A 20362-nucleotide genomic window follows, 5' to 3' on the forward strand; every position below is an offset into this window, starting at 1 on the left:
GACCCACGACACCAGGAAGGCTGTGCAAACCACTTCCTGCAACTGGCGTCTCATTGCAGCCCCACCCCACTGTCAGGTCCAGGAAGCTGACCACACTGAGTACCAGGAATCACCCAGAAAGCCTTGTGCCCTGAGTGGGCCATGGTGAGGGTCATGGCGGGGCGGGGTGGGGGGGCGCATGGGGGTGTGACATGCCGAACTGCAGTCATGAAGCTCATATTGAGCGAGTAATGCTGATGGGTCCAGATGCAAGCCATGCCTGGCCCATATTCCAGAACCACTGGAACAACATTTGAGGGACCCCTGGGAGCCAGAAACCCAGTATCATCCAGGATATTTTGTGTTCCCTGGTGTCCTGCACCAAGGAGACACTTGGTAAACTGGCTAAATGAAACTGACTTCAAATCCAAGCATCATAGCATTTGAGTCAATATTAGGATCACAGAATCTCAAGTGTTTGATCTCTGATCTTCCAGCATCCCAGAAAGGTTGGCTTACATACCTTCCCCAATGGGGAGCTCACTACCTCCAAAGACAACGGGACTGTGTTTCGCTGGCAAGTTCTTCCCAACATTAAGCCCCAGTTTGCCTCTTTGTAACGCCTGCTGCAAGTGGGCCTGACCTCAGATCCTGCCCACTGTCTAAGGCCACAGAGCAGAGAAGCAGGGACCACCCCAGATCCTGTACCTGGCCACAACCTCTCTGAGCCACAAAGACCACACTGAAGGGATGGAAGGAAGACTTCAGCTCAATGAAGGGGCGGGTGCCACTCAGTTGTGATGGAGGGAGGTCAGCACAGGCCAACTGTGGGCATGGGCAGAGCTCCTGTGCCCCCAGAGCCTGGCCAACACCCCCAGTGCCATCTGCAGCATTTGCTATTCCAGCACCTACCTTTGATGTGAGGACACAGGCTGAAGCATGGCCAAGTTCGTGGGCCCTTCAGAATTGTCAGCTTGTGCATGCCTGGGAGCACTCAGCAGCAGGGCTGGCCTGGCACTTGATGGACCAAGTCCAACTCCCCAAACTCAGAGGCAGGATGACAGAGGCATGGGCCCTAGAGTCCCCGGATTCAAACTCAACCCCAGCCACTGAAAGTGTGGGTATCTTGGTAGGCTTTCCCTTCCCTTGGTAGGCTACTTTCGAGGCCTCACAGGGTCTGGCCAGGCTCCAACACTGGGCCTGTAGTAGTTTCTCTCCTTTCCTGATGAGCACCTCAGAGCAGGACAGAGCAGAGCTGTCCTCCCTGCCCAAGGCACCCTCCACAGGTAGTATTTATCACATCACCTGCTAATTATCTGCAGTGTCTCAAAGCTCCAAGGAGGGGTTGGGGGTGGAGGAAGACTGCCCATGCCTCAGTCCCGACACCAAGCCATGGCCTGATCTCCAGGAGAGCCAACCCGCTCCTGTCTCAAGGCTCCCTGGTGACGCTCAACCCCACCTGTTCACACACAGCCCCCCGTGACATCACTGATGCCAAAACTGCCCAGCACTTTCCATGCACGCCATGCTCTTACCTGGACTTTTGGGGACCTCCCCCACCTCTTAGCAGCACCTTCCCGACTTCCTTTGCCTCTTGGATGCTGGGCTCAGGAATGCTCTCGCTGACAAGTCTGCACCCCTACTGGCTAATGTTTCAGACATGCCGGGTGGACGTGCCCAAGCCTGAGCTAAGCAGCTGCCTCCCCAGACCTCCAACGGCCAGAGCAGCCAGAGTCTAGCCCGGGGCAGACGCCCCTGCATCCTCACTGGTCCTGTCCAGTTGCTCCCACCTCTACACCTCACTCCCAGCCTCACCTGACCCCCAGTCCCCACGGGCCAATCCTCTCACCTGGAGACTCCCAATCACAGGCCCCAGCCCCTCTGCTATTTCCCTATTGCAGCCCAGGCACTCAGCATGTAAATCTCAGCACACCCCTCCCCTACTGGGAAGAAAACATTCTAGAGGCCCCCGTTGTCCTACCTTGCTGGCGCCCGTCCTTTCCTCTTTTTTTTTTTTTTTCTGGAGGGGTGTGCCTGGATATGAACTATCCTTTCCTCTTGCTCCTTCCTGATCTTTGGGACTTTGCACTGGCCCCATTGTCATGGCCTGAGGCACTCTTCAGACACCGATCACAATGCCACCTCCTCCTGAAGCCCTCCGGCACTGCACCTCACTCTGCAGGCCAGCTGCTACTGCTGCCTCCTTCACAGTATCCACAGTGCCCAACAATCTTCACTGAATGGATGGATGCCAGCTGTCAGGTGGCTGTTTTTACTAAAATGCATCTTCTAGGACTTTACACTGACTCCACCTAGCCACCTGACAGCTGGCATCTCTAATCTCGTAATCCCAGCACTACGGGAGGACGAGGTGGGTGGATCACTTGAGACCAGGAGTTCAAGACCAGCCTGGGCAACATAGTGAGACCCTGTCCTTAATTTTTTAATTAATTTCTTTTTAAAAAGGCCTAAGAGGACAGGGTTTGGGGAACTTCATGTGGAGGCTGACAGGAAGGTGAATAAGAACTCATCCACAGCCAGGTGCAGTGGCTCACGCCTATAATCAGAGCACTTTGGGAGGGCGAGATGGGTGGATGACTTGGGCCCAGGAGTTGACCACCAGCCTGAGCAATATAGACAGACCCCATCTCTACCAAAACTAAAAAAAAAAAAATTAGCTGGGCATGGCGGCACATGCCTGTGGTCCCAGCTACTTGGGAGGCTGAGGGGCTGGATCACTTGAGCACGGGAGGCAGAGGTTGTAGTGAGCCGAGTTAGTGCCACTGTACTCCAACCTGGGCAACAATAAAAAACCCCAACTCATCCACGTGTCCAACTCCACCAGGACAGAAACTTCTGTACTTGGGAGTCTTCCAGTCCTCACCCTATGTATCTCTTCATCTGACTGTCCATTTGTAGCCTTTATCTTTTTTTTTTTTTTTTTTCTGAGACAGAGTCTCTCTCTGTTGCCCAGGCTGGAGTGCAGAGGCGTGATCTCAGCTCACTGCAACTTCTGCCTCTCGGGTTCAGCTGATGATTCTCCTGCCTCAGCATCCCAAGTAGCTGGGATTACAGGCTCCTGCCACCACAGCCAGCTAATTTTGTATTTTTAGTAGAGACGGGATTTCACCATGTTGGCCAGGCTGGTCTCCAGCTCCTGACCTCAAGTGATCCACCTGCCTCGACCGCCCAAAGTGCTGGGATTACAGGCGTGAGCCACCGTGCCCGGCTTATTTGTAGTTTTTAAAGTTTCCTTTGAGCTACTGACTTTAAGTGATGATAAAGTATGTCTGAGGAGAAAATAAAATAAAACATCCTTTGAAATAAATGGACAAACAGGTCTCCCTGAGTTGTGTGAGCTACTCTAGCAAATTAATTGAACCCAAAGAGGGGGCTATAGGAACCCCAACTAGAAGCCGGTTAGTCATATGTTCCCAAAGCCCAGACTTGTGACTGGTGGGATGAGGGGTGGTCTTGTGGGACCAAGCCCTCAACCTGTGATTTCTGAGGCCATCTCCAGGTAGACAGCATGAGAATTGAGTTGAATTGGAAGACACCAGCTGGCATCGGCTGCAGAATTGATTCTTGCTGGGTGTGTGGGGAGAATCCACATATTTGGTCACAGAAGTCTTCTGTGATGATTGTTGTCTTGTGACAACAGAGGGAAAACACAGTAGTTGTGTGTGTGTGTGTGTGTTGAGATGGAGTCTCACTCTGTCATCCAGGCTGGAATGTGGTTATGCTATCTCGGCTCACTGAAACCTCACCTCCTGGGTTCAAGCGATTCTCCTGCCTCAGCCTTCTGAGTAGCTGGGACTACAGGCGCCTGCTACTCAGGCTAATTTTTGTATTGTTTTGTATTTTTTAGTAAAGATGGGATTTTGCTATGTTGGCCAGGCTGGTCTCAAACTCCTAGCCTTAAGTGATCCGCCCACCTTGGCCTCCCAAAGTGCTGAGATGATAGGCGTGAGCCACCGTATTCAGCCAAAAAACACAGTTTGAGTTGGTTTTTCCTCACATGACCTTATTTGGAAATAGAGTCTCTACATAAGTAATTAGTTAAGATGAGCCCTGCAGGGCACAGTGGCTCACGCCTGTAATCCCAGGACTTTGGGAGGCCGATGGGGGTGGATCACCTGAGGTCAGGAGTTCAAGACCAGCCTGACCAATATGGTGAAACCCTGTCTCTACTAAAAATACAAAAATTATCTAGGTGTGGTGCCGGGCGCCTGTAATCCCAGCTACTTGGAAGGCTGAGGCAGGAGAATTGCTTGAACTTGGGAAGTGGAGGCTTCAGTGAGTCAAGATCGTGCCATTGCACTCCAGCCTGGGCAACAGAGTAAGACCCTATCTCAAAAAAAAATTAAAAATTAATAAAAGAATGAATGAGTCCTAAATCCAGTAGCTTGAGTTTTTTTGTTTTGTTTTGTTTTGTTTTGTTTTTTTGACAGAGCCTTGCTCTGTCACCAGGCTGGAGTAGAGTCGCGCAATCTCAGCTCACTGCAACTTATGCCTCCCGGGTTCAAGCAATTCCCCTGCCTCAGCCTCCCAAGTAGCTAGGACTACAAGCACGTATCACTGCACCTGGCTAATTTTTTTTTTTTTTTTTTGTATTTTAGTAGAGACAGGGTTTCATCATGTTGGCCAGGATGGTCTCAATCTCCTGACCTCATGATCTGTCTGCATCAGCCTCCAAAAGTGCTGGATTACAGGCGTGATCTAGCACCCAGCCACTAGAGTTCTTACAAGGAGGCCATGTGAGCTGGGCATGGTGGCACTCACCCATAATCCCAGCTACTTGGGAGGCTGAGGCAGGAGGACTGCTTGGACCCAGGAGTTCAAGACCAGCCTGGGCAACATAGTGAGACCCCATTGCAGAAATAAGGAAGGCCATGTGAAGGCCACACAGACACACAGGTGGATGGTTTCAGAGACTGGAATGATGCAGTTGCAGCCAAGGAAGGCCAAGGATTGCCAGGAGCCACCAGAAGCTGAAGAGGCAAGGAAGGATCTTCCCCTGGAGTCCTCAGAGGGAGCGTGCCTTGTCCTATACTTGGATTTCAGACTTCTAGCCTCCAGAACTATTCTGTTGCTTTAAGCCACGGAAGTGGGTTGTGTAATTTGCTATGGCAGGTCCTTACTCTGTCTGTGGTTACACATCCAACAAGTGGCAGCCCAGGGGATTTGAATCCAGGCCCTGAGCCTATACCTGTGATCTCACCCCACCCCGCCAAGTTCTGCTGCCTACTACAGCCTCATGACAATTCCTGGCCCTGCAGAAGGTTGACAACCCTTAACTATAGAGCAAGCACAGGGGACATCCTGTCTCCACAGAGTATCCATCTGCTTCCTTCCTCCTAGTGAATGCCCCCAAATCATTCTGTATCCTTCTTTGCAGTGGCTACCAGGAGGCTCAGTGCCACCCAGTTACATGCTGAGGTTACATTAACCCTGAGCTGGCCTTTTTTCCTCCTAGGCTTGAAGAATACCACCAGGTGGCTAGAGAAGGGCCCAGAGGCAGTGCAAGGCCAGTTCGAGCCCTGGCTACAGCCCTCTACCAGCCCACTGAGCCAACTGGACCTTGTGTTCCTGTCATTTGAACTGGGCCACTGCATGGATGGCAGAGGGCTCGAGACTCCAAAGGTGTGGCTGTCATTAATTCCTGTCTCCTGGCAGGTCCCACTTGGAGCCCAGTACGTTCCCATCAGGGCCTGAGGTCTAGCTGTGTCCTCCCTACCTGATTCTCCAGCTCCCAACCTCTGACCTCACTGACTCCCTAGCGATGGCAGGGCTACCCAAAAGGATCCAGGGTAAGCCCGTGAGCTCCCACATCAGCCCTGGGAGCTGAGAGGACAACATCGCAATCCCTCCACCCCCTGGGTCTCAACAAGCACAGTTCTGCTGCTCAGGGTAACCCCAGGGAGAGGGGCCAGAAGCCTTCCGTGTGGAACACATGGGCTGGCGAGGTGGAATCAAGCCCCCACGCCTGAGGGGATAGCTCTGCCTCTGGGGGTTCCTGTTCAAGTCAGGTTAGGCCAAAAATTGTCTCCAAGAGCCCATTTACCCTAGGTGCCCTGCAAGCAGGCAGAGAAAAGCCCATTCAAGGATCTAGGCCCAGCCACCACCCTCCCTCTTTTGCTGGAAAAATGTCCTCTAGGAACCTCTCAGCCAGGGACACAGAGGGTGGAGGATGAGAGGCAGGGGCTGGGGCAGTTCTCTGCCTTCCACAGGACTCTAAGCTCTGGGCACTCCCCCATACCACTGCCTAGGTTGCCTCTTTCATGCCTCAAGGCTCAGCCCTCCATCCCCTCCTCCCTCCCCTCCCCCTGCCCAGTCTTCTCACATTCGAGGGGACAGTGTCCAGGCCTGGCTCAGCCTCTGGGAGGACATGGTCAGGATCTGGGAGCCCTCCCAGCTCTGGCTCCAGCCCTGAGGCTGCAGGGGAAGGGGAGGAGGGCTTACCTGCTGCCTGCTCTGGGCAGGGGGTCTGAGAGGTCCCTAGGGCACTGAGGCTGCTGCTTAAAGCTCTGACCCGGTCTGTCGCCACTTCAGTTCAGCAACAGCGCCTTGGCCCTGGGGGAAGGCACGCAAGGCCGTAATGCAGGTTTGCCAGGGAGGAAACCTGTGGTGCCAAGGTGGCCCCAGGACAATACTGGCTGCACTGTAGTGGGAGGAGAGGTTGTTGGGTCCAGCTGGCAGGTACCAGGGAAGAAGGGGGTACAAGTACCACTCCAGCAGGGGTTGGGGGTCTGTGGAGGGTCAAGGGGCTAAGACATCCTGCTATCCTCTGCCTTGTCTCAGGGACCCAGCCCCACAGGAAGACAGAGCCTAGCACCCTGCCCTCTCCCTACTACCATCTCTGGGCAGGCAGTGCTTAACCCAAAGGAAGGAACTTTGAATCTTCATAGGGTAATTAACAGACACACACACACACACACACACACACACACACACACACACACACAGGTGATTGGCTGTTGTCCCTCACTATATGCCCTCGGACGGTGCTCAGTCCTTCCTGCACAACAGGTACCCATCCTCACAGGCTACACACATGCTCCTTGCTTGGGGAAGTGGGGACTGCAGATCAGTGCCTCAAACATCCCCCACCCAGATGTGAGGGTCCCAGAGCTGGGATTGGGGCTGCAGGGGCCCAGCAGGCCTCCAACAGAGACCTAGACTTCTGTGGAGAGGACCCTGGGAAGTGGGATACTCCTTGAGCTGGGTAGGTCCGTACTTCACCCTGGTCCTCAGAAGAGCCAGGGCCCCCATCTCACCCCGTCTGCCCCAACCCCCCCACCCCTTATCAGGGAGGAAGACTGAAGCCAGTGGCAGATAACAGCCCACCTGCTGCCAGCCTGCCTAGAGCTGGGCTTAACAGTTAACCTCACTCTTCATCCGGTTTATTCCCCAGGCTGGAGTCAGAGGTGGGGGCCTGCCCCAAACCAAAAAGTAGGTGGCAGTAAATATTTGCCAGTGCAGGAGTATCTATGCAGTGGGAGCAGTCCTACACCACAACTGCCAACTGCAGGGAAGATTTTTCTTTTTTTTTTTTTTTCTTTTCTTTTTTTCTTTTCTTTCTTTTCTTTTCTGAGACATAGTTTTGCTGTCACCCAGGGTGGAGTGCAGTGGCACCATCTATCTCGGCTCACTGCAACCTCCGCCTCCCGGGTTCAATTGATTCTCCTACCTCAGCCTCCCAAGTAGCTGGGATTACAGGCGCCCACCACCACGCCGGGCTAATTTTTTGTATTTTCAGTAAAAATGGGGTTTCACCGTGTTAGCCAGGTTGGTCTCGAACTCCGGGCCTCAGATTCCGTCTGCCTCGGCCTCCCAAAGTGCTGGGATTACAGGCATGAGCCATCGCGCCCAGCCTAATTTTTGTATTTTAGTAGAGACGGAGATTCACCATGCAGGGCAGAATTCTAAAAGCAGGTGGGGGCAATACCTAATGCTGGCACACGCAGTGGAACCCCCACACCCGCCTGGAATGCTCTTTGCACCGTCAAAGCGACTATTCCCCAGTCAGCACTTGGGCCAGAAGGTAGAGAGGTGCCAAAAGCCACCTCATCTGGGCCGAGCTCCGCGTCTCCCCTGGCAACTCCAGGTCCTTGGACTCTAGCGCCAAGACTGACACAGGCAGGGCCTCCTCCAGTAAGACCAGGCCAAACCGAGGAACCCACTGGCCTCGCTCCGGCGCGGGGTGGGGCGGGCGCTCAGCCTTCATACCCGGACGGGGCGGGGCGACTAGGGGCGGCCCCGGGGGCGGGGCGCAGACCGTCCGGCCTTCTGTGAGTTCGGCGCCCGCCGCGCGGTGGCCATGGGGGCGCGGCTGGGCCGGCGGGCCGGGCCCGAGGCGGGCTCCGAGGCCGGGGCGGCGGCCGGCTGCGGGCCCGCGCCCTACGAACGCCGGGTGGGGTGGCTCCGCGAGATCCAGTCCACGCTCCGCGAGCGGCGGCCGGAGCGCGCCCGGCAGCTGCTGCGCCTCCTGCGCCAGGCGAGAGAAGGAGCCGGCCGCCCCGGGGCTGGCGGCCAGGGAGGGTCTGGGGGTCTAGGAGGCGCGAGGTTATGGGTTGTGGGCATGTATGGGTCCGGAGGCAAGGCGGAGCTGGTCTCGGGCGCGCGCGGACGGGTTCCGAGGGCGCGACGGGCTGCTGGGCGCGGGGTCTTGAGTGGGCTAGAGGGCGGCCGGCTGGAGCGAGGGCTGGGTGAGGCCGGCGGACCGTGTGTGGAGAAGGGGGCCGCTGAGTGTGTCCGGGTCTCTGCGGTTTGAGAGGGGTTGTGTGTGTTCAGGGTGGCCCCAGCCTGGAGCTAAGAGCCCAAATTCAGGCCCTGGCAAGATGGGAGGGGCCCGGGAGGAGTGGCAAGTGAGGGCGAATCATCTTGTATTGAGAGACAATGGAAGAGGGTAGCTTCCCCCTCCTCCAGGATCGGGGAGGCACTGGACCCTGCAGAGAGGACCCAGGGCTGGTCTGCGGGTGCAGCCTCACCCCAAGACACCATGGCAGCCCACACAGAGCCACCGCATGCATCACCAGTTCTCCAGCAGGCAGCTCATGCCCTTAGAGTACACACCCCTAGTATATGTGCATCACAACACTTGGTCCAGTGGTGGCCCTGCTCCTACACACACCAGGTACACTAAACCCAGATCCCAAGCCCTGGGTTGTCCCAGGATGCTGGTCCCACCATCACCTGGGCAAGTCACTTCCCTCACCACCCCGTCCTCACCCCCTGCAGCAGCTGCCACCACTACCTGCCCCATCCTGTAAGCAGGAAGTCAACCATGCAGGTGCTTGGCCTGCAGAAGGTATATTAGAAATGGGGAAACTGAGGCATGGGGAGACGTGGTCATCCCAGGGTCCACAGAGAAAATGTGGGGCAAGCCAGGGCCAGAGCCCTTCTTCCTCTCTACCCTTCTCCACCTCCTCCAACGCTGGATTCAGCAGGCTGGAAAAATGGAGCTGTCCCTTTAAGAGGAGCTGTCTAGCCCCTCAGAAGGCAGGTTGGCAGGTTGTGGTCTGGGGCCCTGTTCGGGTCTGCCAGGCTCATCAGCCAGCCTTCTGGATTTTCCCTAGCTGGCATCTGTGGCAAACAGCAGAGCAGCACTGAATCAGCCAGGCACCCAGAGGCAGGGATCTCAGTCTGGGATGCCGTCTGGAGCCCAAGACACCAGTTGGGCATTTTAGTTGGGAAACTGGAGGAAAGAAGGATCCTCAGAGACCAGCTAGGTCACCTCTGTCTCAGAGGTTGGGATTTGAGGTCCAGCCAGGGGCCTATCCTGCTCCATAACCTGCAGGGACCCTGCAGCTGTGACCCACGGACTCCCCTGCCTGGCCCAACTTCCTGTGCTTGGGACCCAGGCACACAGCATATCACCTATGGATTGGAGAAGACCCACATGGGGTCTAGAGGCCCCTCCTCGCTGTGGCTGCCCCATCAGTTGTCAACGTGTCCTCTAAAGAGACCATCTGGGCCGGGCACAGTGGCTCACGCCTGTAATCCCAGCACTTTGGAAGACCGAGGCAGGCAGATCATCTGAGGCTGGGAGTTCGAGACCAGCCTGACCAACATGGAGAAACCCTATCTCTACTAAAAATACAAAATTAGCTGGGCATGGTGGCGCATGCCTGTAATCCCAGCTACTCAGGAGGCTGAGGCAGGAGAATTGCTTGAACCTGGGAGACGGAGGTTGTAGTGAGCAATTGCACTCCAGCCTGGGCAACAAGAGCAAAACTCCGTCACAAAAAAAAAAAAAAGGCCGGGCGCGGTGGCTCAAGCCTGTAATCCCAGCACTTTGGGAGGCGGAGACGGGTGGATCACGAGGTCAGGAGATCGAGACCATCCTGGCTAACACGGTGAAACCCCATCTCTACTAAATATTACAAAAAACTAGCCGGGCGAGGTGGCGGGTGCCTGTAGTCCCAGCTACTCGGGAGGCTGAGGCAGGAGAATGGCGTGAACCCGGGAGGCGGAGCTTGCAGTGAGCCGAGATCTGGCCACTGCACTCCAGCCTGGGCGACAGAGCAAGACTCCGTCTCAAAAAAAAAAAAAAAAGAGAGAGAGAGAGAGAGAGAGACCCTCTGAAAGAGTGCTCAGCCCCACACCAGTCCTATGGGAGTAGACAGGAGGAGAAAGTGGAGGAGTGAGGCAGGAAGGCCAGGGCAGGTCTGTGTAGGCGGTGGGGTGAGGGATGGGTAGGAGAGGAGGCTGGAGGCCTGAATCCTGGCAGGACTGGTGGGGAGAGAAGGGATGACTAGGTGAGCTGGGGGAGAGAGGACGACGGAAGAGTGTTGGGGGGTTCCAGGGCTTCTGGCCCCAGTGCCTGGGAAGATGGGCATGGAGGCGCCCTACACTGAACTGGGGCATGGGGCATGGGTGGTGAGGCCGGCTTCAGGGTAGCATGCCTTTGAGACATCTGAGAGAGAGGTCCGCCCCCAAGGGAAGGATCCAGACCTGTCTGCAAACAGATGCTGGCAGCAGCTCAGGAAAACCAAGGGATAGGTGGGAAGGCAAAGGGTCTGAAGGGAATGCTGGGGCCAGGGGAATTTGAGGGGTCATAAGAAGAGCAAACCCCCGTCCATAAGAGGAGAGACCCCAAAGAATCCCACTGATAAGCCCTAAGCCCAGAGAAGGCAGTGTCATAGCCTAACACTTCACCTTGAGGGAACTGGTCTAAGGGTTCTGGAATTCACTTATCACTTCCCTGACAGCTCCCATGTCCCTCCCCTCTACTTATCCAAAGGGTCCACAAAGGCCGAGTGGCTCACACCTGTCATCCCAGGACTTTGGGAGGATCGCTTGAGCCCAGGAGTTTGAGACCAGCCTGGGCAACATAGTGAGACCCCATCTCTAAAAAAAAAAAAATTTTAATTAGCTAAGCAGAGTAGTGCCTGTCTGTAGCCCCAGCTCCTCAGGAGGCTGAGGTGGGAAGATCCCTTGAGGAGGCAGAGGTTACAATGAGCCGAGATCACACCACTGGACTCCAGCCTGGGTGACACAGCAAGACCCTCTCTCAAAAAATAAATAAGGAAGGAAAAATGAAAGGGTTCACCCACCACTGGACAGTTGGCCCATGGTCGCCTGTGGGGAGAATACAGCCAGCCTTAGGGAGGAGATGGAGACAGGAAGGGGCATAACCAGCATCTGGCTGGCTGGGGTGGGACCTGGAGATGGGAGACCTGACTGGCTCACTCAACTTTCTCTTCACCACTCACTCACAGGACCTGGGCCTTGAGGGGTCCCTCCTTACTGACATCCTCTACAGAGATGTGGCCTTCCTCAACCTGGTCGACCCCATCTCCCATGACCTGCTTGTGAACCTGGCCCGGGACCTGCAGTGCCCCAAGAAGGTGAGGCTGGCAGGCATGGGTGCTGGGCTGGGCACTGTGGTGGACAGGGGCCAGCAGAGCCCAGGGCTGCGGGCTGGGAAGCTAGGTCCTTCTGTGGCTTGCTGTGTGGCCTTAGGCAAGTCACAGTCCCTGTCTGAGACCTGCTGCCAGGATCAGTATATTAGGCTGGCCACCAGCTACAGCAAGCGTGAGCTGTGCTTTGCAGGACCCTCAGAGTCCTGGGCAGACCCGTTTTCTGTGTGGCAGCACTGTGCGCCAGGCCTGGGGACCCAGGCAGGGGAGACTAGCTGGGCAGAAGTCATATGGGGACCCTGCGGGACACAAACTGTTCTGAGAAATCCACTAACGGAACCAAACCCCCAGCCTCTGAGTTCCTGGGCCAGAAGAGAGCCGCCCTTGGCTAGAGCCCCCTTCTGTCCACCAGTCTCCATCCTGTATAGACACCCTTGGGGACAGGTGCTCACTGCTTCTACCCACAACAGCTGGGGCCATAAGCAAGGCCCTCCTCATTGCTGGGGTGGAGTTTGCCACCTGCAGCCTCTACCCCACGGCTGCCCCACTCTGACAGCACCTGCAGATGTCCTGCCATGAGCATCGAGCCTGCCATGAGGCTGCCATGGGACCAGCCACTGTCCCCGGACTCCTAGTGACAGTGAGTCCCGCACCAAAACAAGGGTATCCACTATGGGCCCTGCCAGCTCTGAATGCCCAGGTCTCTGCATAGTCAGCCCCTAGGACTCTGAGCCTAGCCCACAGCCATCAGAGGAATGGCCAGGGCTTGCAGCTGCTGTGTGTGCCGCCTGCTCCTGGGGCTGTTCACAGAGGGACTGGAGAAAGGATGCAGTGGAGCATGCTCAGTGCCAGCTTTGTGGGCTGCGCACCCTGGATTCCGCCCTGAGCTGGGCCTCTGCAGGATCCCAGTTAGAACTAAGAGAGAGCCAGGCGGTGGTGCTGTAGAATAATACATCCCCCAGCCCTGTCAGCCCAGACCCAGACCCCACGGGGCAGTCTCGCTTGGAGAGTGAGAGGAAGAAGAACATGCTGACCTGGCTTGTTCCTACTCCCTGGGATTGGCGTCAGTGGAGCAGGGCTCCCTCGAGGGGCCTGGTCTGGCCTCCTCCCCCTGTGGCAAGTCCCCGAGGGGTGCTGAGGGTGGGCAGGCAGCCGGCTGATAGCCCGAGACGCTGGCCCTGGGCCTGAGGACAGGGAACAAGGGCCCATTGTCTGGGCTTCCTCCCACCGGGCACTGCGGGACTGGACCAGCCTGTCCAGCTCCCAGAGGGCAGCCTCCCCTGGCTCTGTGCCAGGCTACAGCCGGGTTGGGGGGTGGGAGGGGGAGGCCCTGGTGGGCAGCTCAGTGATGCATGGTGCACTGCTGTGCTGACACACACACTTGGCTGCCCGGGCCCATCTCCCCAAGGCCCTGAAGTGGGCAGGAGGGGCTCAGGTTCACCATGGTGACACTGCCCTCCCACAAGACTACGAGCTCTGGAAGTCCTCAGAGAAGATCTGCCGACAGCTCATCTACCACCTCACCCCTCACTCGAAGCAGCAGCAAGGGTCCAGCCTGTGCCAGAGGAAGACGCAGAGCTGGTAAGGGGAGCCCAGCCACTGCCCCTCCTCACTGCTGCTCCAAGGTCCCTTCTCAGGCTGCACTCTCACCAAGAGGCTGGTGCTGAAATCCCACCTGGTGAGGCTCTCACCTGGTCCACATGAGGGCCCTACCCTGGAAGTCAGCCTGACCTGTGGCAGCAGATGCTTCCCAAGCCAAGCTGCACCCTCTGAGTGACCTGTTTGCCATTTCCCATGGGACAGTCCTGCCTCCTGCCGTTCACACGTCCCTCAATCCCTGGCCTCTTACAAGACCTGGACACCCCAGCCCTCCACCCAACAGCTGAGGTGACCTCAGAAGGCATCTTCAGCTAAGACTTCCCAACAGGTTGCAGGGGAGGCAGATTCTGGATAGTGATTCTCATTTGAGAGGAAAGGAAACAGGTTCGGAGAAGTGGCATACCTAAGGCCACACTCTACCCTGATTTTCCTGTACCTTGTTGGGAATTCTTTGCCACTGCCAGGCTGCCTAAAGCTGAGGCCTCCGTGGCTGCCCAATACCTCCCTCTGCCATGGGTCCCTCTCAGACACTCCATCCTGGAGTGACTCTATCCATGGAGCTTCACACACAGGCTCAGCCCAGAGCTGGCCACAGGCACCCAGGCCCAGGGGCCTGAACTGCTGCCGGGAGCTTACCTTAGCAGGCCTCCCCTGTCTGCCCTTCACCTCCCCTGTCTGCCCTCCCACCTTGGGCCTAACAGGCCACACTGAGCTTGGACCGCACAAGGTTGTTCCCTGCCATGGCAGGTGGGGGTCCTGAGGGTGTGCTCACTGCTGTCAGTCCCCCAAAAGGCCTATCTGCCTTGTTGGCTCTGTTCAGATAACTGGGGAGAGACCTAGAGGGTTGGTGGGGGTGGGGGGTCCTTCTCAGTCTCCGAACTTCCCTTCCGAGAAAACACAGGAAGCCCTCCCCCAGGGCAGGTCCCCAGCCTGCACACCCAGGACCTCCCCTCCCACTACCCTGGTCCTGTCCCTCTCTAGCCCTGGTGCCCTGTACAGCCTAATAGCCATCCCTTTGTAGAAGAATTTCTCCGTACCCTAAAAGAATCGACCTCAGAAGTGGCACAGGGAAAAAAACATGTGGGCTCAAGAGTCAGAGCATCTCAGTTTGGGGACCTGGTTCCCTGCTTAGTGGTGTGTGGCCATGGAAGAGCTATTTCACCTATCTGAAAAATAAGTGGGATGTCAGTGTAACAAGTGTGGACATGCTGGGCACACAGTGAGATTTCAAATAATAGTTCATGAAGATAGAGCCTTACTGTGTGTGTATTCAATTCTTACAACAACCACGTCCCATTTTCACTAAAGGGGAAACAGAGGCTCTGAGCATTGCCCATGGCTACCCACTTAGAAAGTGACAGTTTGGGCCAGGCTTGGTGTCTCACGCCTGTAATCCCACCACTTTGGGAGGCTGAGGTGGTTGGATCACCTGAGGTCAGGAGTTCGAGACCAGCCTGACAAACATGGAGAAACCCTGTCTCTACTAAAAATATAAAATTAGCCGGGCATGGTGGTGCATGCCTGTAATCCCAGCTACTCAGGAGGCTGAGGCAGGAGAATCGTTTCAACCCAGGAGGCAGAGGTTACAGTGAACCGAGATCGTGCCATTGCGCTTCAGCCTGGGCAACAAGAGTAAAACTGTCTCAAAAAAAAAAAAAAAAAAAAAAAAAAAAGGAAAAGAAAGTGACAGTTTGAACCTGGCTTTGCCAGACCATAGGCCTGGGCTTTTCCTGACAGGCCACTGTCTGTGGTCAGTGGGGGGACTGCCTGGTTGCCTAGTCCATCCCCGCCTGCCACCCTTCAATAGCCTCAAGACCAGCCTCCAGAAGACTCCACGGGCAGAGGAGACTGTGGACCTCTCAGGCATGCCGCTGTCGGTACGGGACGTGCAGCACATCACACACTATCTGAGCAGCCACGGTGCTGTGCTGGCGGTGCTGGACCTGAGCTTCACAGGGCTGAGTGATGAGCTGCTGCACCTGCTGCTGCCCAGCCTGTGGGTGCTGCCCCGCCTCACCCAGCTCCTGCTCAACGGCAACCGGCTGACGCAGGCTGCTGCCCGCAAGCTCACCGATGCCATCAAGGACACCACCAAGTTCCCTGCACTGGCCTGGGTAGACCTGGGCAACAACGTGGATGTGGCTTCCCTGCCCCAGCCCCTGCTGGTTGGCCTGCGCCGGCGGCTGAGCCAGCACACCTCACTCCCCACCATCTACGAGGGCCTGGACCTTGAGCCTGAGGGCGGTGCAGCCGGAACCACCACCCCTGCCTCCACCTGGGACTCCACAGCTGCTGGGCTGGGACCCGAGCCCCAGGCCTGCTGCGCCAGGTGACCCACCACCCACCTGGCTCATTGCTACTGACTTGTGATGCTCTCAAGCACATGGTAGTGAGCCATGAAGGTCGAGGAGGACTCACAGGCCCCCAGAGATCCAGTGCAAATGCTCAGCCTGAGATCAAGGGAGCAGAAGGAGAATGGACTCATAGAAGGCCAGGAGGCCAGCCCCAGCTAGAGGCTCAGCCTTCCCTCAGTGGGAGGAGCCCCAACACCCATAGTGTGGACCCCGCAATAAAGAGTGACACCCGCCTCTGCTTTTCTGCATCACCGACCTCAGGGTCACTGAGCAACAGCCCTGCTGCTGGGATGGGGAGAAAGGGTGGCTGTGTCTATCCAAAAGGGAGGGACAAAGGTCACACTGACCTTCCCCCACGTGTTCCTTGGGGAAATCCCCCATGGAGTCTAAGATGTGGGGGTCCTGGGTCCATCCCTGTGGGCTGGGGAGTTAAAGGAGGCCTCCAGGGAGCAGGCCCTCACAGCTGGGCAGGGCTTGGGCTCCTTGAGAAGAGGAGCTGCGAAGGAGTAGGTTGGGAGCCCCAGGAGGAGCAAAGCTTTACATGGAGCCCCACAGCAAGCTCACGTCGAGCCTGGGCTGCCAGCCTTGCCACCAGAGCCCTCTGGGCGGGGGACAAGGCTGCACAGACCAGAGGCAGGGGCCACAGCGACTAAGTGGGAGGATTTGGTGCCTGCCTCCCACAGGGTACAGTGCTGCCTGCCACCACCAGTACCCAGCCCTAGGCTTGTTGTACTTGGTGAGGGGCAGCTCTGTGGGGTTAGCACAGACAAAGTGCTTGTGTGTTCCCTCTAGGCCTTGGGGGTCCCCCATGTGGGAGAGCATGCGGGGGGTGGAGGTGGGCATAGCCAGCAGCAGGGGGCCTTAGTCCTAGGGCTGTCCCTGGCAGGGGGAACCGTGTCCATTCCTCCCCAAGCACCATCAGGGTGGGATCCCAACCAGAAGCCTGATGCCACAGTCACCCTCAGCCCTGTGTGAGGAGTTACAGTTCAGCCCAACCAGGAGACAGGCAGGGCAGGCGGGAAAGGAATTTAGAGATGTCCGGGGGGGATACTGAGGCCCAGAGTAGGGAAATCATGTGCTGAGCCAGGAGGTAAGGTCTGGAGGCAGTGGGCCCCTGCTAGATGAGGAGAAACTCAGCAGCAGAGAGAGGCTCCAAGGCTAAGGAGGAGGCAGGGGTCCTCCTGGGCCTACACACCCCAACCCACCAGCTCTGACTTTTCCTCACAGCCACGGCCCACAGAGGACTGTGAGCGGCGTATCCTTCCCCCGTGGTGCACAGATTCCAGCACATTCCCAGACTGGCTGGATGCATAACAGCCTCTCAGGGCAGAAGGAGATGGTCAAGGAGGGTGAAGGCGGGACGGTGTTGGGTCCCAAGACTGGGATGGAGGCAGTGAGGAAAAGGATCTTCCTTAGGCCCCACTGATCTCACTGCTTTAGGTGGACTTTTCACCCAAAGGCTTTGGAGAGACTGGAGATGTCACGCTTCAGCCCTGCTCTGCTCCTGACTTGCGTGGGACCTGGCCAGGCCTTTCCCTTTTTGGGGTTTCTGCTCCCTCTCGTCTTTTAAATAGGACTTTCAGCTCTCAGCACTCCATCGGGGTCCAGCCCCCTCCCAGTTCTCCTTGTTTTAGGGACTGGCCCTGCCCAGCAGCTCAGAAGCCATAGAGGCATTTCCCTATGCCCCTACTCTGGAACAGGGGGTTCAGGCTCCCCAGAGTGAGGCAAAATGGGGTAGATGGTGGGAGGGGCCAGCGGAGAGGATTATGAGAAAATGAAAGCTCAAACCAACATGCACTTATTCTGTGAGCAAGCTATTATTTAAATCAAAACTATGAGAGCCCGCCCTGGGCCAGGCAGGCTGATAAACCTGTCACATAAGCAGACATCTGAGCTCTCCCTGAAACTCCTGTTGGAGAAATGCCAAGCTCTCCGGTCCCTTGTGCCCTGCTGACTTTCTGCCCACCACTGGCCCTAAGCCAGCCCACAAACCCTCCACCGTCACTGAGAGATTCCTACCAGGATGGTGCGCGAGGACCTGAGCTGGTGTCCCGGGCAAGCTCTGCGGGAATCCAGGCGGCGGCAGATGGTTTCAGTCTCTGCCTCTTGGACAGAAGCACATGACGTAGTAGCGGAGCCAGAGCCTGAAACGGATCAAGTGGGGAAGGCTGGCCTCACTGCCATGCAGGTGTTCACAGCCTTCACGGAGCCTTCACGACCACCAGCAAGGCCGTCCAGGGCAGGGCCACCAAGTTCCAGGAAGTGGCAGCTTGTGGCTCATGCAGCCTGGTGAGGCAGAGAGCTCTGGCCAGGACAGCTCCAACCCAAGCTCTAAACAGAGGAGGAAGCAGGTGGGCTGTACTAAGGCCGGTCCTCACACAGGCCTAGTCTAGGAGGCAGACAGGCCTGGCCTTGGTCCCAGCCTGTCACTTGCTGGTGATGTGGTCCTCTCAGAGCCTGTTCCCTCATCTTGGGAACAAGGTACACCAAGCCTCCCATTATCCCACTGGAGTAAAGATGACGTAAGTTTTGGAAAGTGTCTACCACATTGAGGGGAGGAGGGCAGGCACTCTTCAATGTCAGCAGGGCCTCCACCCAGGGCTCTCTGGGTGGCAATGGCAGGAACCCAAACCTTTGGGACTAGGCCAGAGATGAAGCCATTTAATTCAACAAGCACTTCCATAGCCTCCCTTGGGCTAGGTATTGTTCTGATGGCCTTATACTCCTTTAATTCGCTTCTCATTTGAAGAAGGTAGGTGCTCTGTTTTCCAGGTAAGTCGACTGAGGCAGAAAGAGGTTAAGAAAGGGGACTTGTCAGTCGGGTGGCATGGCTCATGCCTGTAATACCAGCACTTTGGGAGGCCAAGGTGCTGGATCACCTGAGGTCAGAAGTTCAAGACCAGGCTGGCCAACATGGTGAAACCCCACTCTACTAAAAATAGAAGAAAAAAAATTAACCAGGCATGTTGGTGAGCACCTGTAATCCCAGCTACTTGGGAGGCTGAGGCAGGAGAATTGCTTGAACCTGGAGGGTAGAGGTGGCAGTGAGCTGAGATCGCGCCATTGCACTACAGCCTGGGTGACGGAGCAAGACTCTGTCTCTAAAAAGAAAAAAAAGGGGATTTCTTGTCCAACTTCAAAGAGCCAGAAACCAGAGGAGCCAGGATGTAAGTCTAGGTGGCCTGATGTCAGTCTGTGACGTTAATGCCTGCATGCTGCTCCCTCACCTGCAGCCATTTCAGGAACTGTCACTGAGGTTGCTCAGCCCCAGGATTCACCTACATGAGCAAGCCCCTTCCAAAGAGGCCATTTGAAGCAGGAGAACCATCATGGTCCTCCTGTGGGGAACAGACCTCTAGCCTCATTGTCCCTGGAGCAAAGCCAGTCAGGACCTCCCTGGACCTCACTTTCCTGATCTGCAGCTAGTTGGTGGAAGGAGCCATGATGATCTGGCCTTTGCCCTCCCACAGGATTGTAAGAGACTAGGGAGGAGTGGATTTGGAAGTACTTCCCAGGCTGAGCAAAACCCAGGCGGCCCAGGCCCAGGAGTGCGGCATCCATACCCAGCTCTTGCAGTCTGCCTTCAGCTCCCTGGGACTGACACTCCTCACACCTCAGCCTGCCTTGCAGGGATGCTGAGAACATCAAAAGCAAATATGTAGAAAAGATACTGTACTCCACAGGCCCAATGTGACCAAGACTCGGGAACTTCTTTTCTGTCCTACAAGGGAGGATATTTGAGTGCAAATAATTTGCTTTAGGACATGAGCCTGCAGGAAAGGTCAGCCTCTGCAGACGGTCTTCATCTCGAGAATCCAGAGTATTGGGCAACTGATCCTAGCTGCTGCTATCAACCCAGCATGGAGGTTTTTCTCTGGGACCTGGAAACAAAGGAAAATGCACTTCTTCCACCTACAGCTAGCTGCCAATCACCCGTGAAAACTAGTATTTTCTTTTCCAACTATGCACTATACACATACACACATATATATATATATTTTTTTTTTTTTTTGACACTCTTACTCTGTTGCCCAGGCTGGCACGATCTCCGCTCACTGCAACCTCCGCCCCGCCAGGTTCAAGGCATTCTCCTGCCTTAGGCGCCTGAGTAGCTGGGACTACAGAAGCCTGCCACCATGCCTGGCTAATTTTTGCATTTTTAGTAGAGACGGGGGTTTCACCATATTGGCCAGGCTGGTCTTGAACTCCTGACCTTGTGATCTGCCCACCTTGGCTTCCCAGAGTGCTGGGATTACAGGCGTGAGCCATTGCGCTCGGGTTTTTTTTTTTTTTTTTTTGAGATGGGAGTCTCCCTGTCACTCAAGCTGGAGTGCAGTGGCACGATCTTGGCTCACTGCAAACTCCACCTCCTGGGTTAATGCCATTCTCCTGCTTCAGCCTCCCAAGTAGCTGGGACTACAGGTGCCTGCCACCATGCCCGGCTAATTTTTTGTATTTTTAGTAGAGACAGTGTTTCACTGTGTTAGCCAGGATGGTCTCGATCTCCCGACCTCGTGATCTACTGGCCTCAGCCTCCCAAAGTGCTGGGATTACAGGTGTGAGCCA

The 20362-nt window shown here is 56.2% G+C and overlaps 2 protein-coding genes across 3 annotated transcripts in view; one reads left to right on the top strand and one right to left on the bottom strand.

Annotated features, from left to right (window-relative positions):
- The window catches only part of GGT1 (gamma-glutamyltransferase 1), a 42952-nt gene extending 25048 nt beyond the window's left edge, over positions 1-17904 (bottom strand). For both annotated transcript variants that reach the window (XM_073006931.1, XM_073006934.1), the window contains exon 1: positions 17816-17904. The gene's annotated coding sequence lies outside the window, so the exon portion shown is untranslated. The remainder of the gene's footprint in view (positions 1-17815) is intronic.
- On the top strand, positions 8286-16029 carry LRRC75B (leucine rich repeat containing 75B). The gene is made up of 4 exons (XM_073006927.1): positions 8286-8476; positions 11703-11831; positions 13252-13424; positions 15250-16029. The coding sequence occupies exons 1-4, from the start codon at positions 8300-8302 to the stop codon at positions 15773-15775; spliced, it is 1005 nt and encodes a 334-aa protein (XP_072863028.1). The 5' UTR covers positions 8286-8299; the 3' UTR covers positions 15776-16029.
- Positions 17905-20362: the final 2458 nt, after the last annotated feature.

Source organism: Chlorocebus sabaeus, chromosome 19, assembly GCF_047675955.1.
Source record: "Chlorocebus sabaeus isolate Y175 chromosome 19, mChlSab1.0.hap1, whole genome shotgun sequence".
Taxonomy (NCBI): domain Eukaryota; kingdom Metazoa; phylum Chordata; class Mammalia; order Primates; family Cercopithecidae; genus Chlorocebus; species Chlorocebus sabaeus.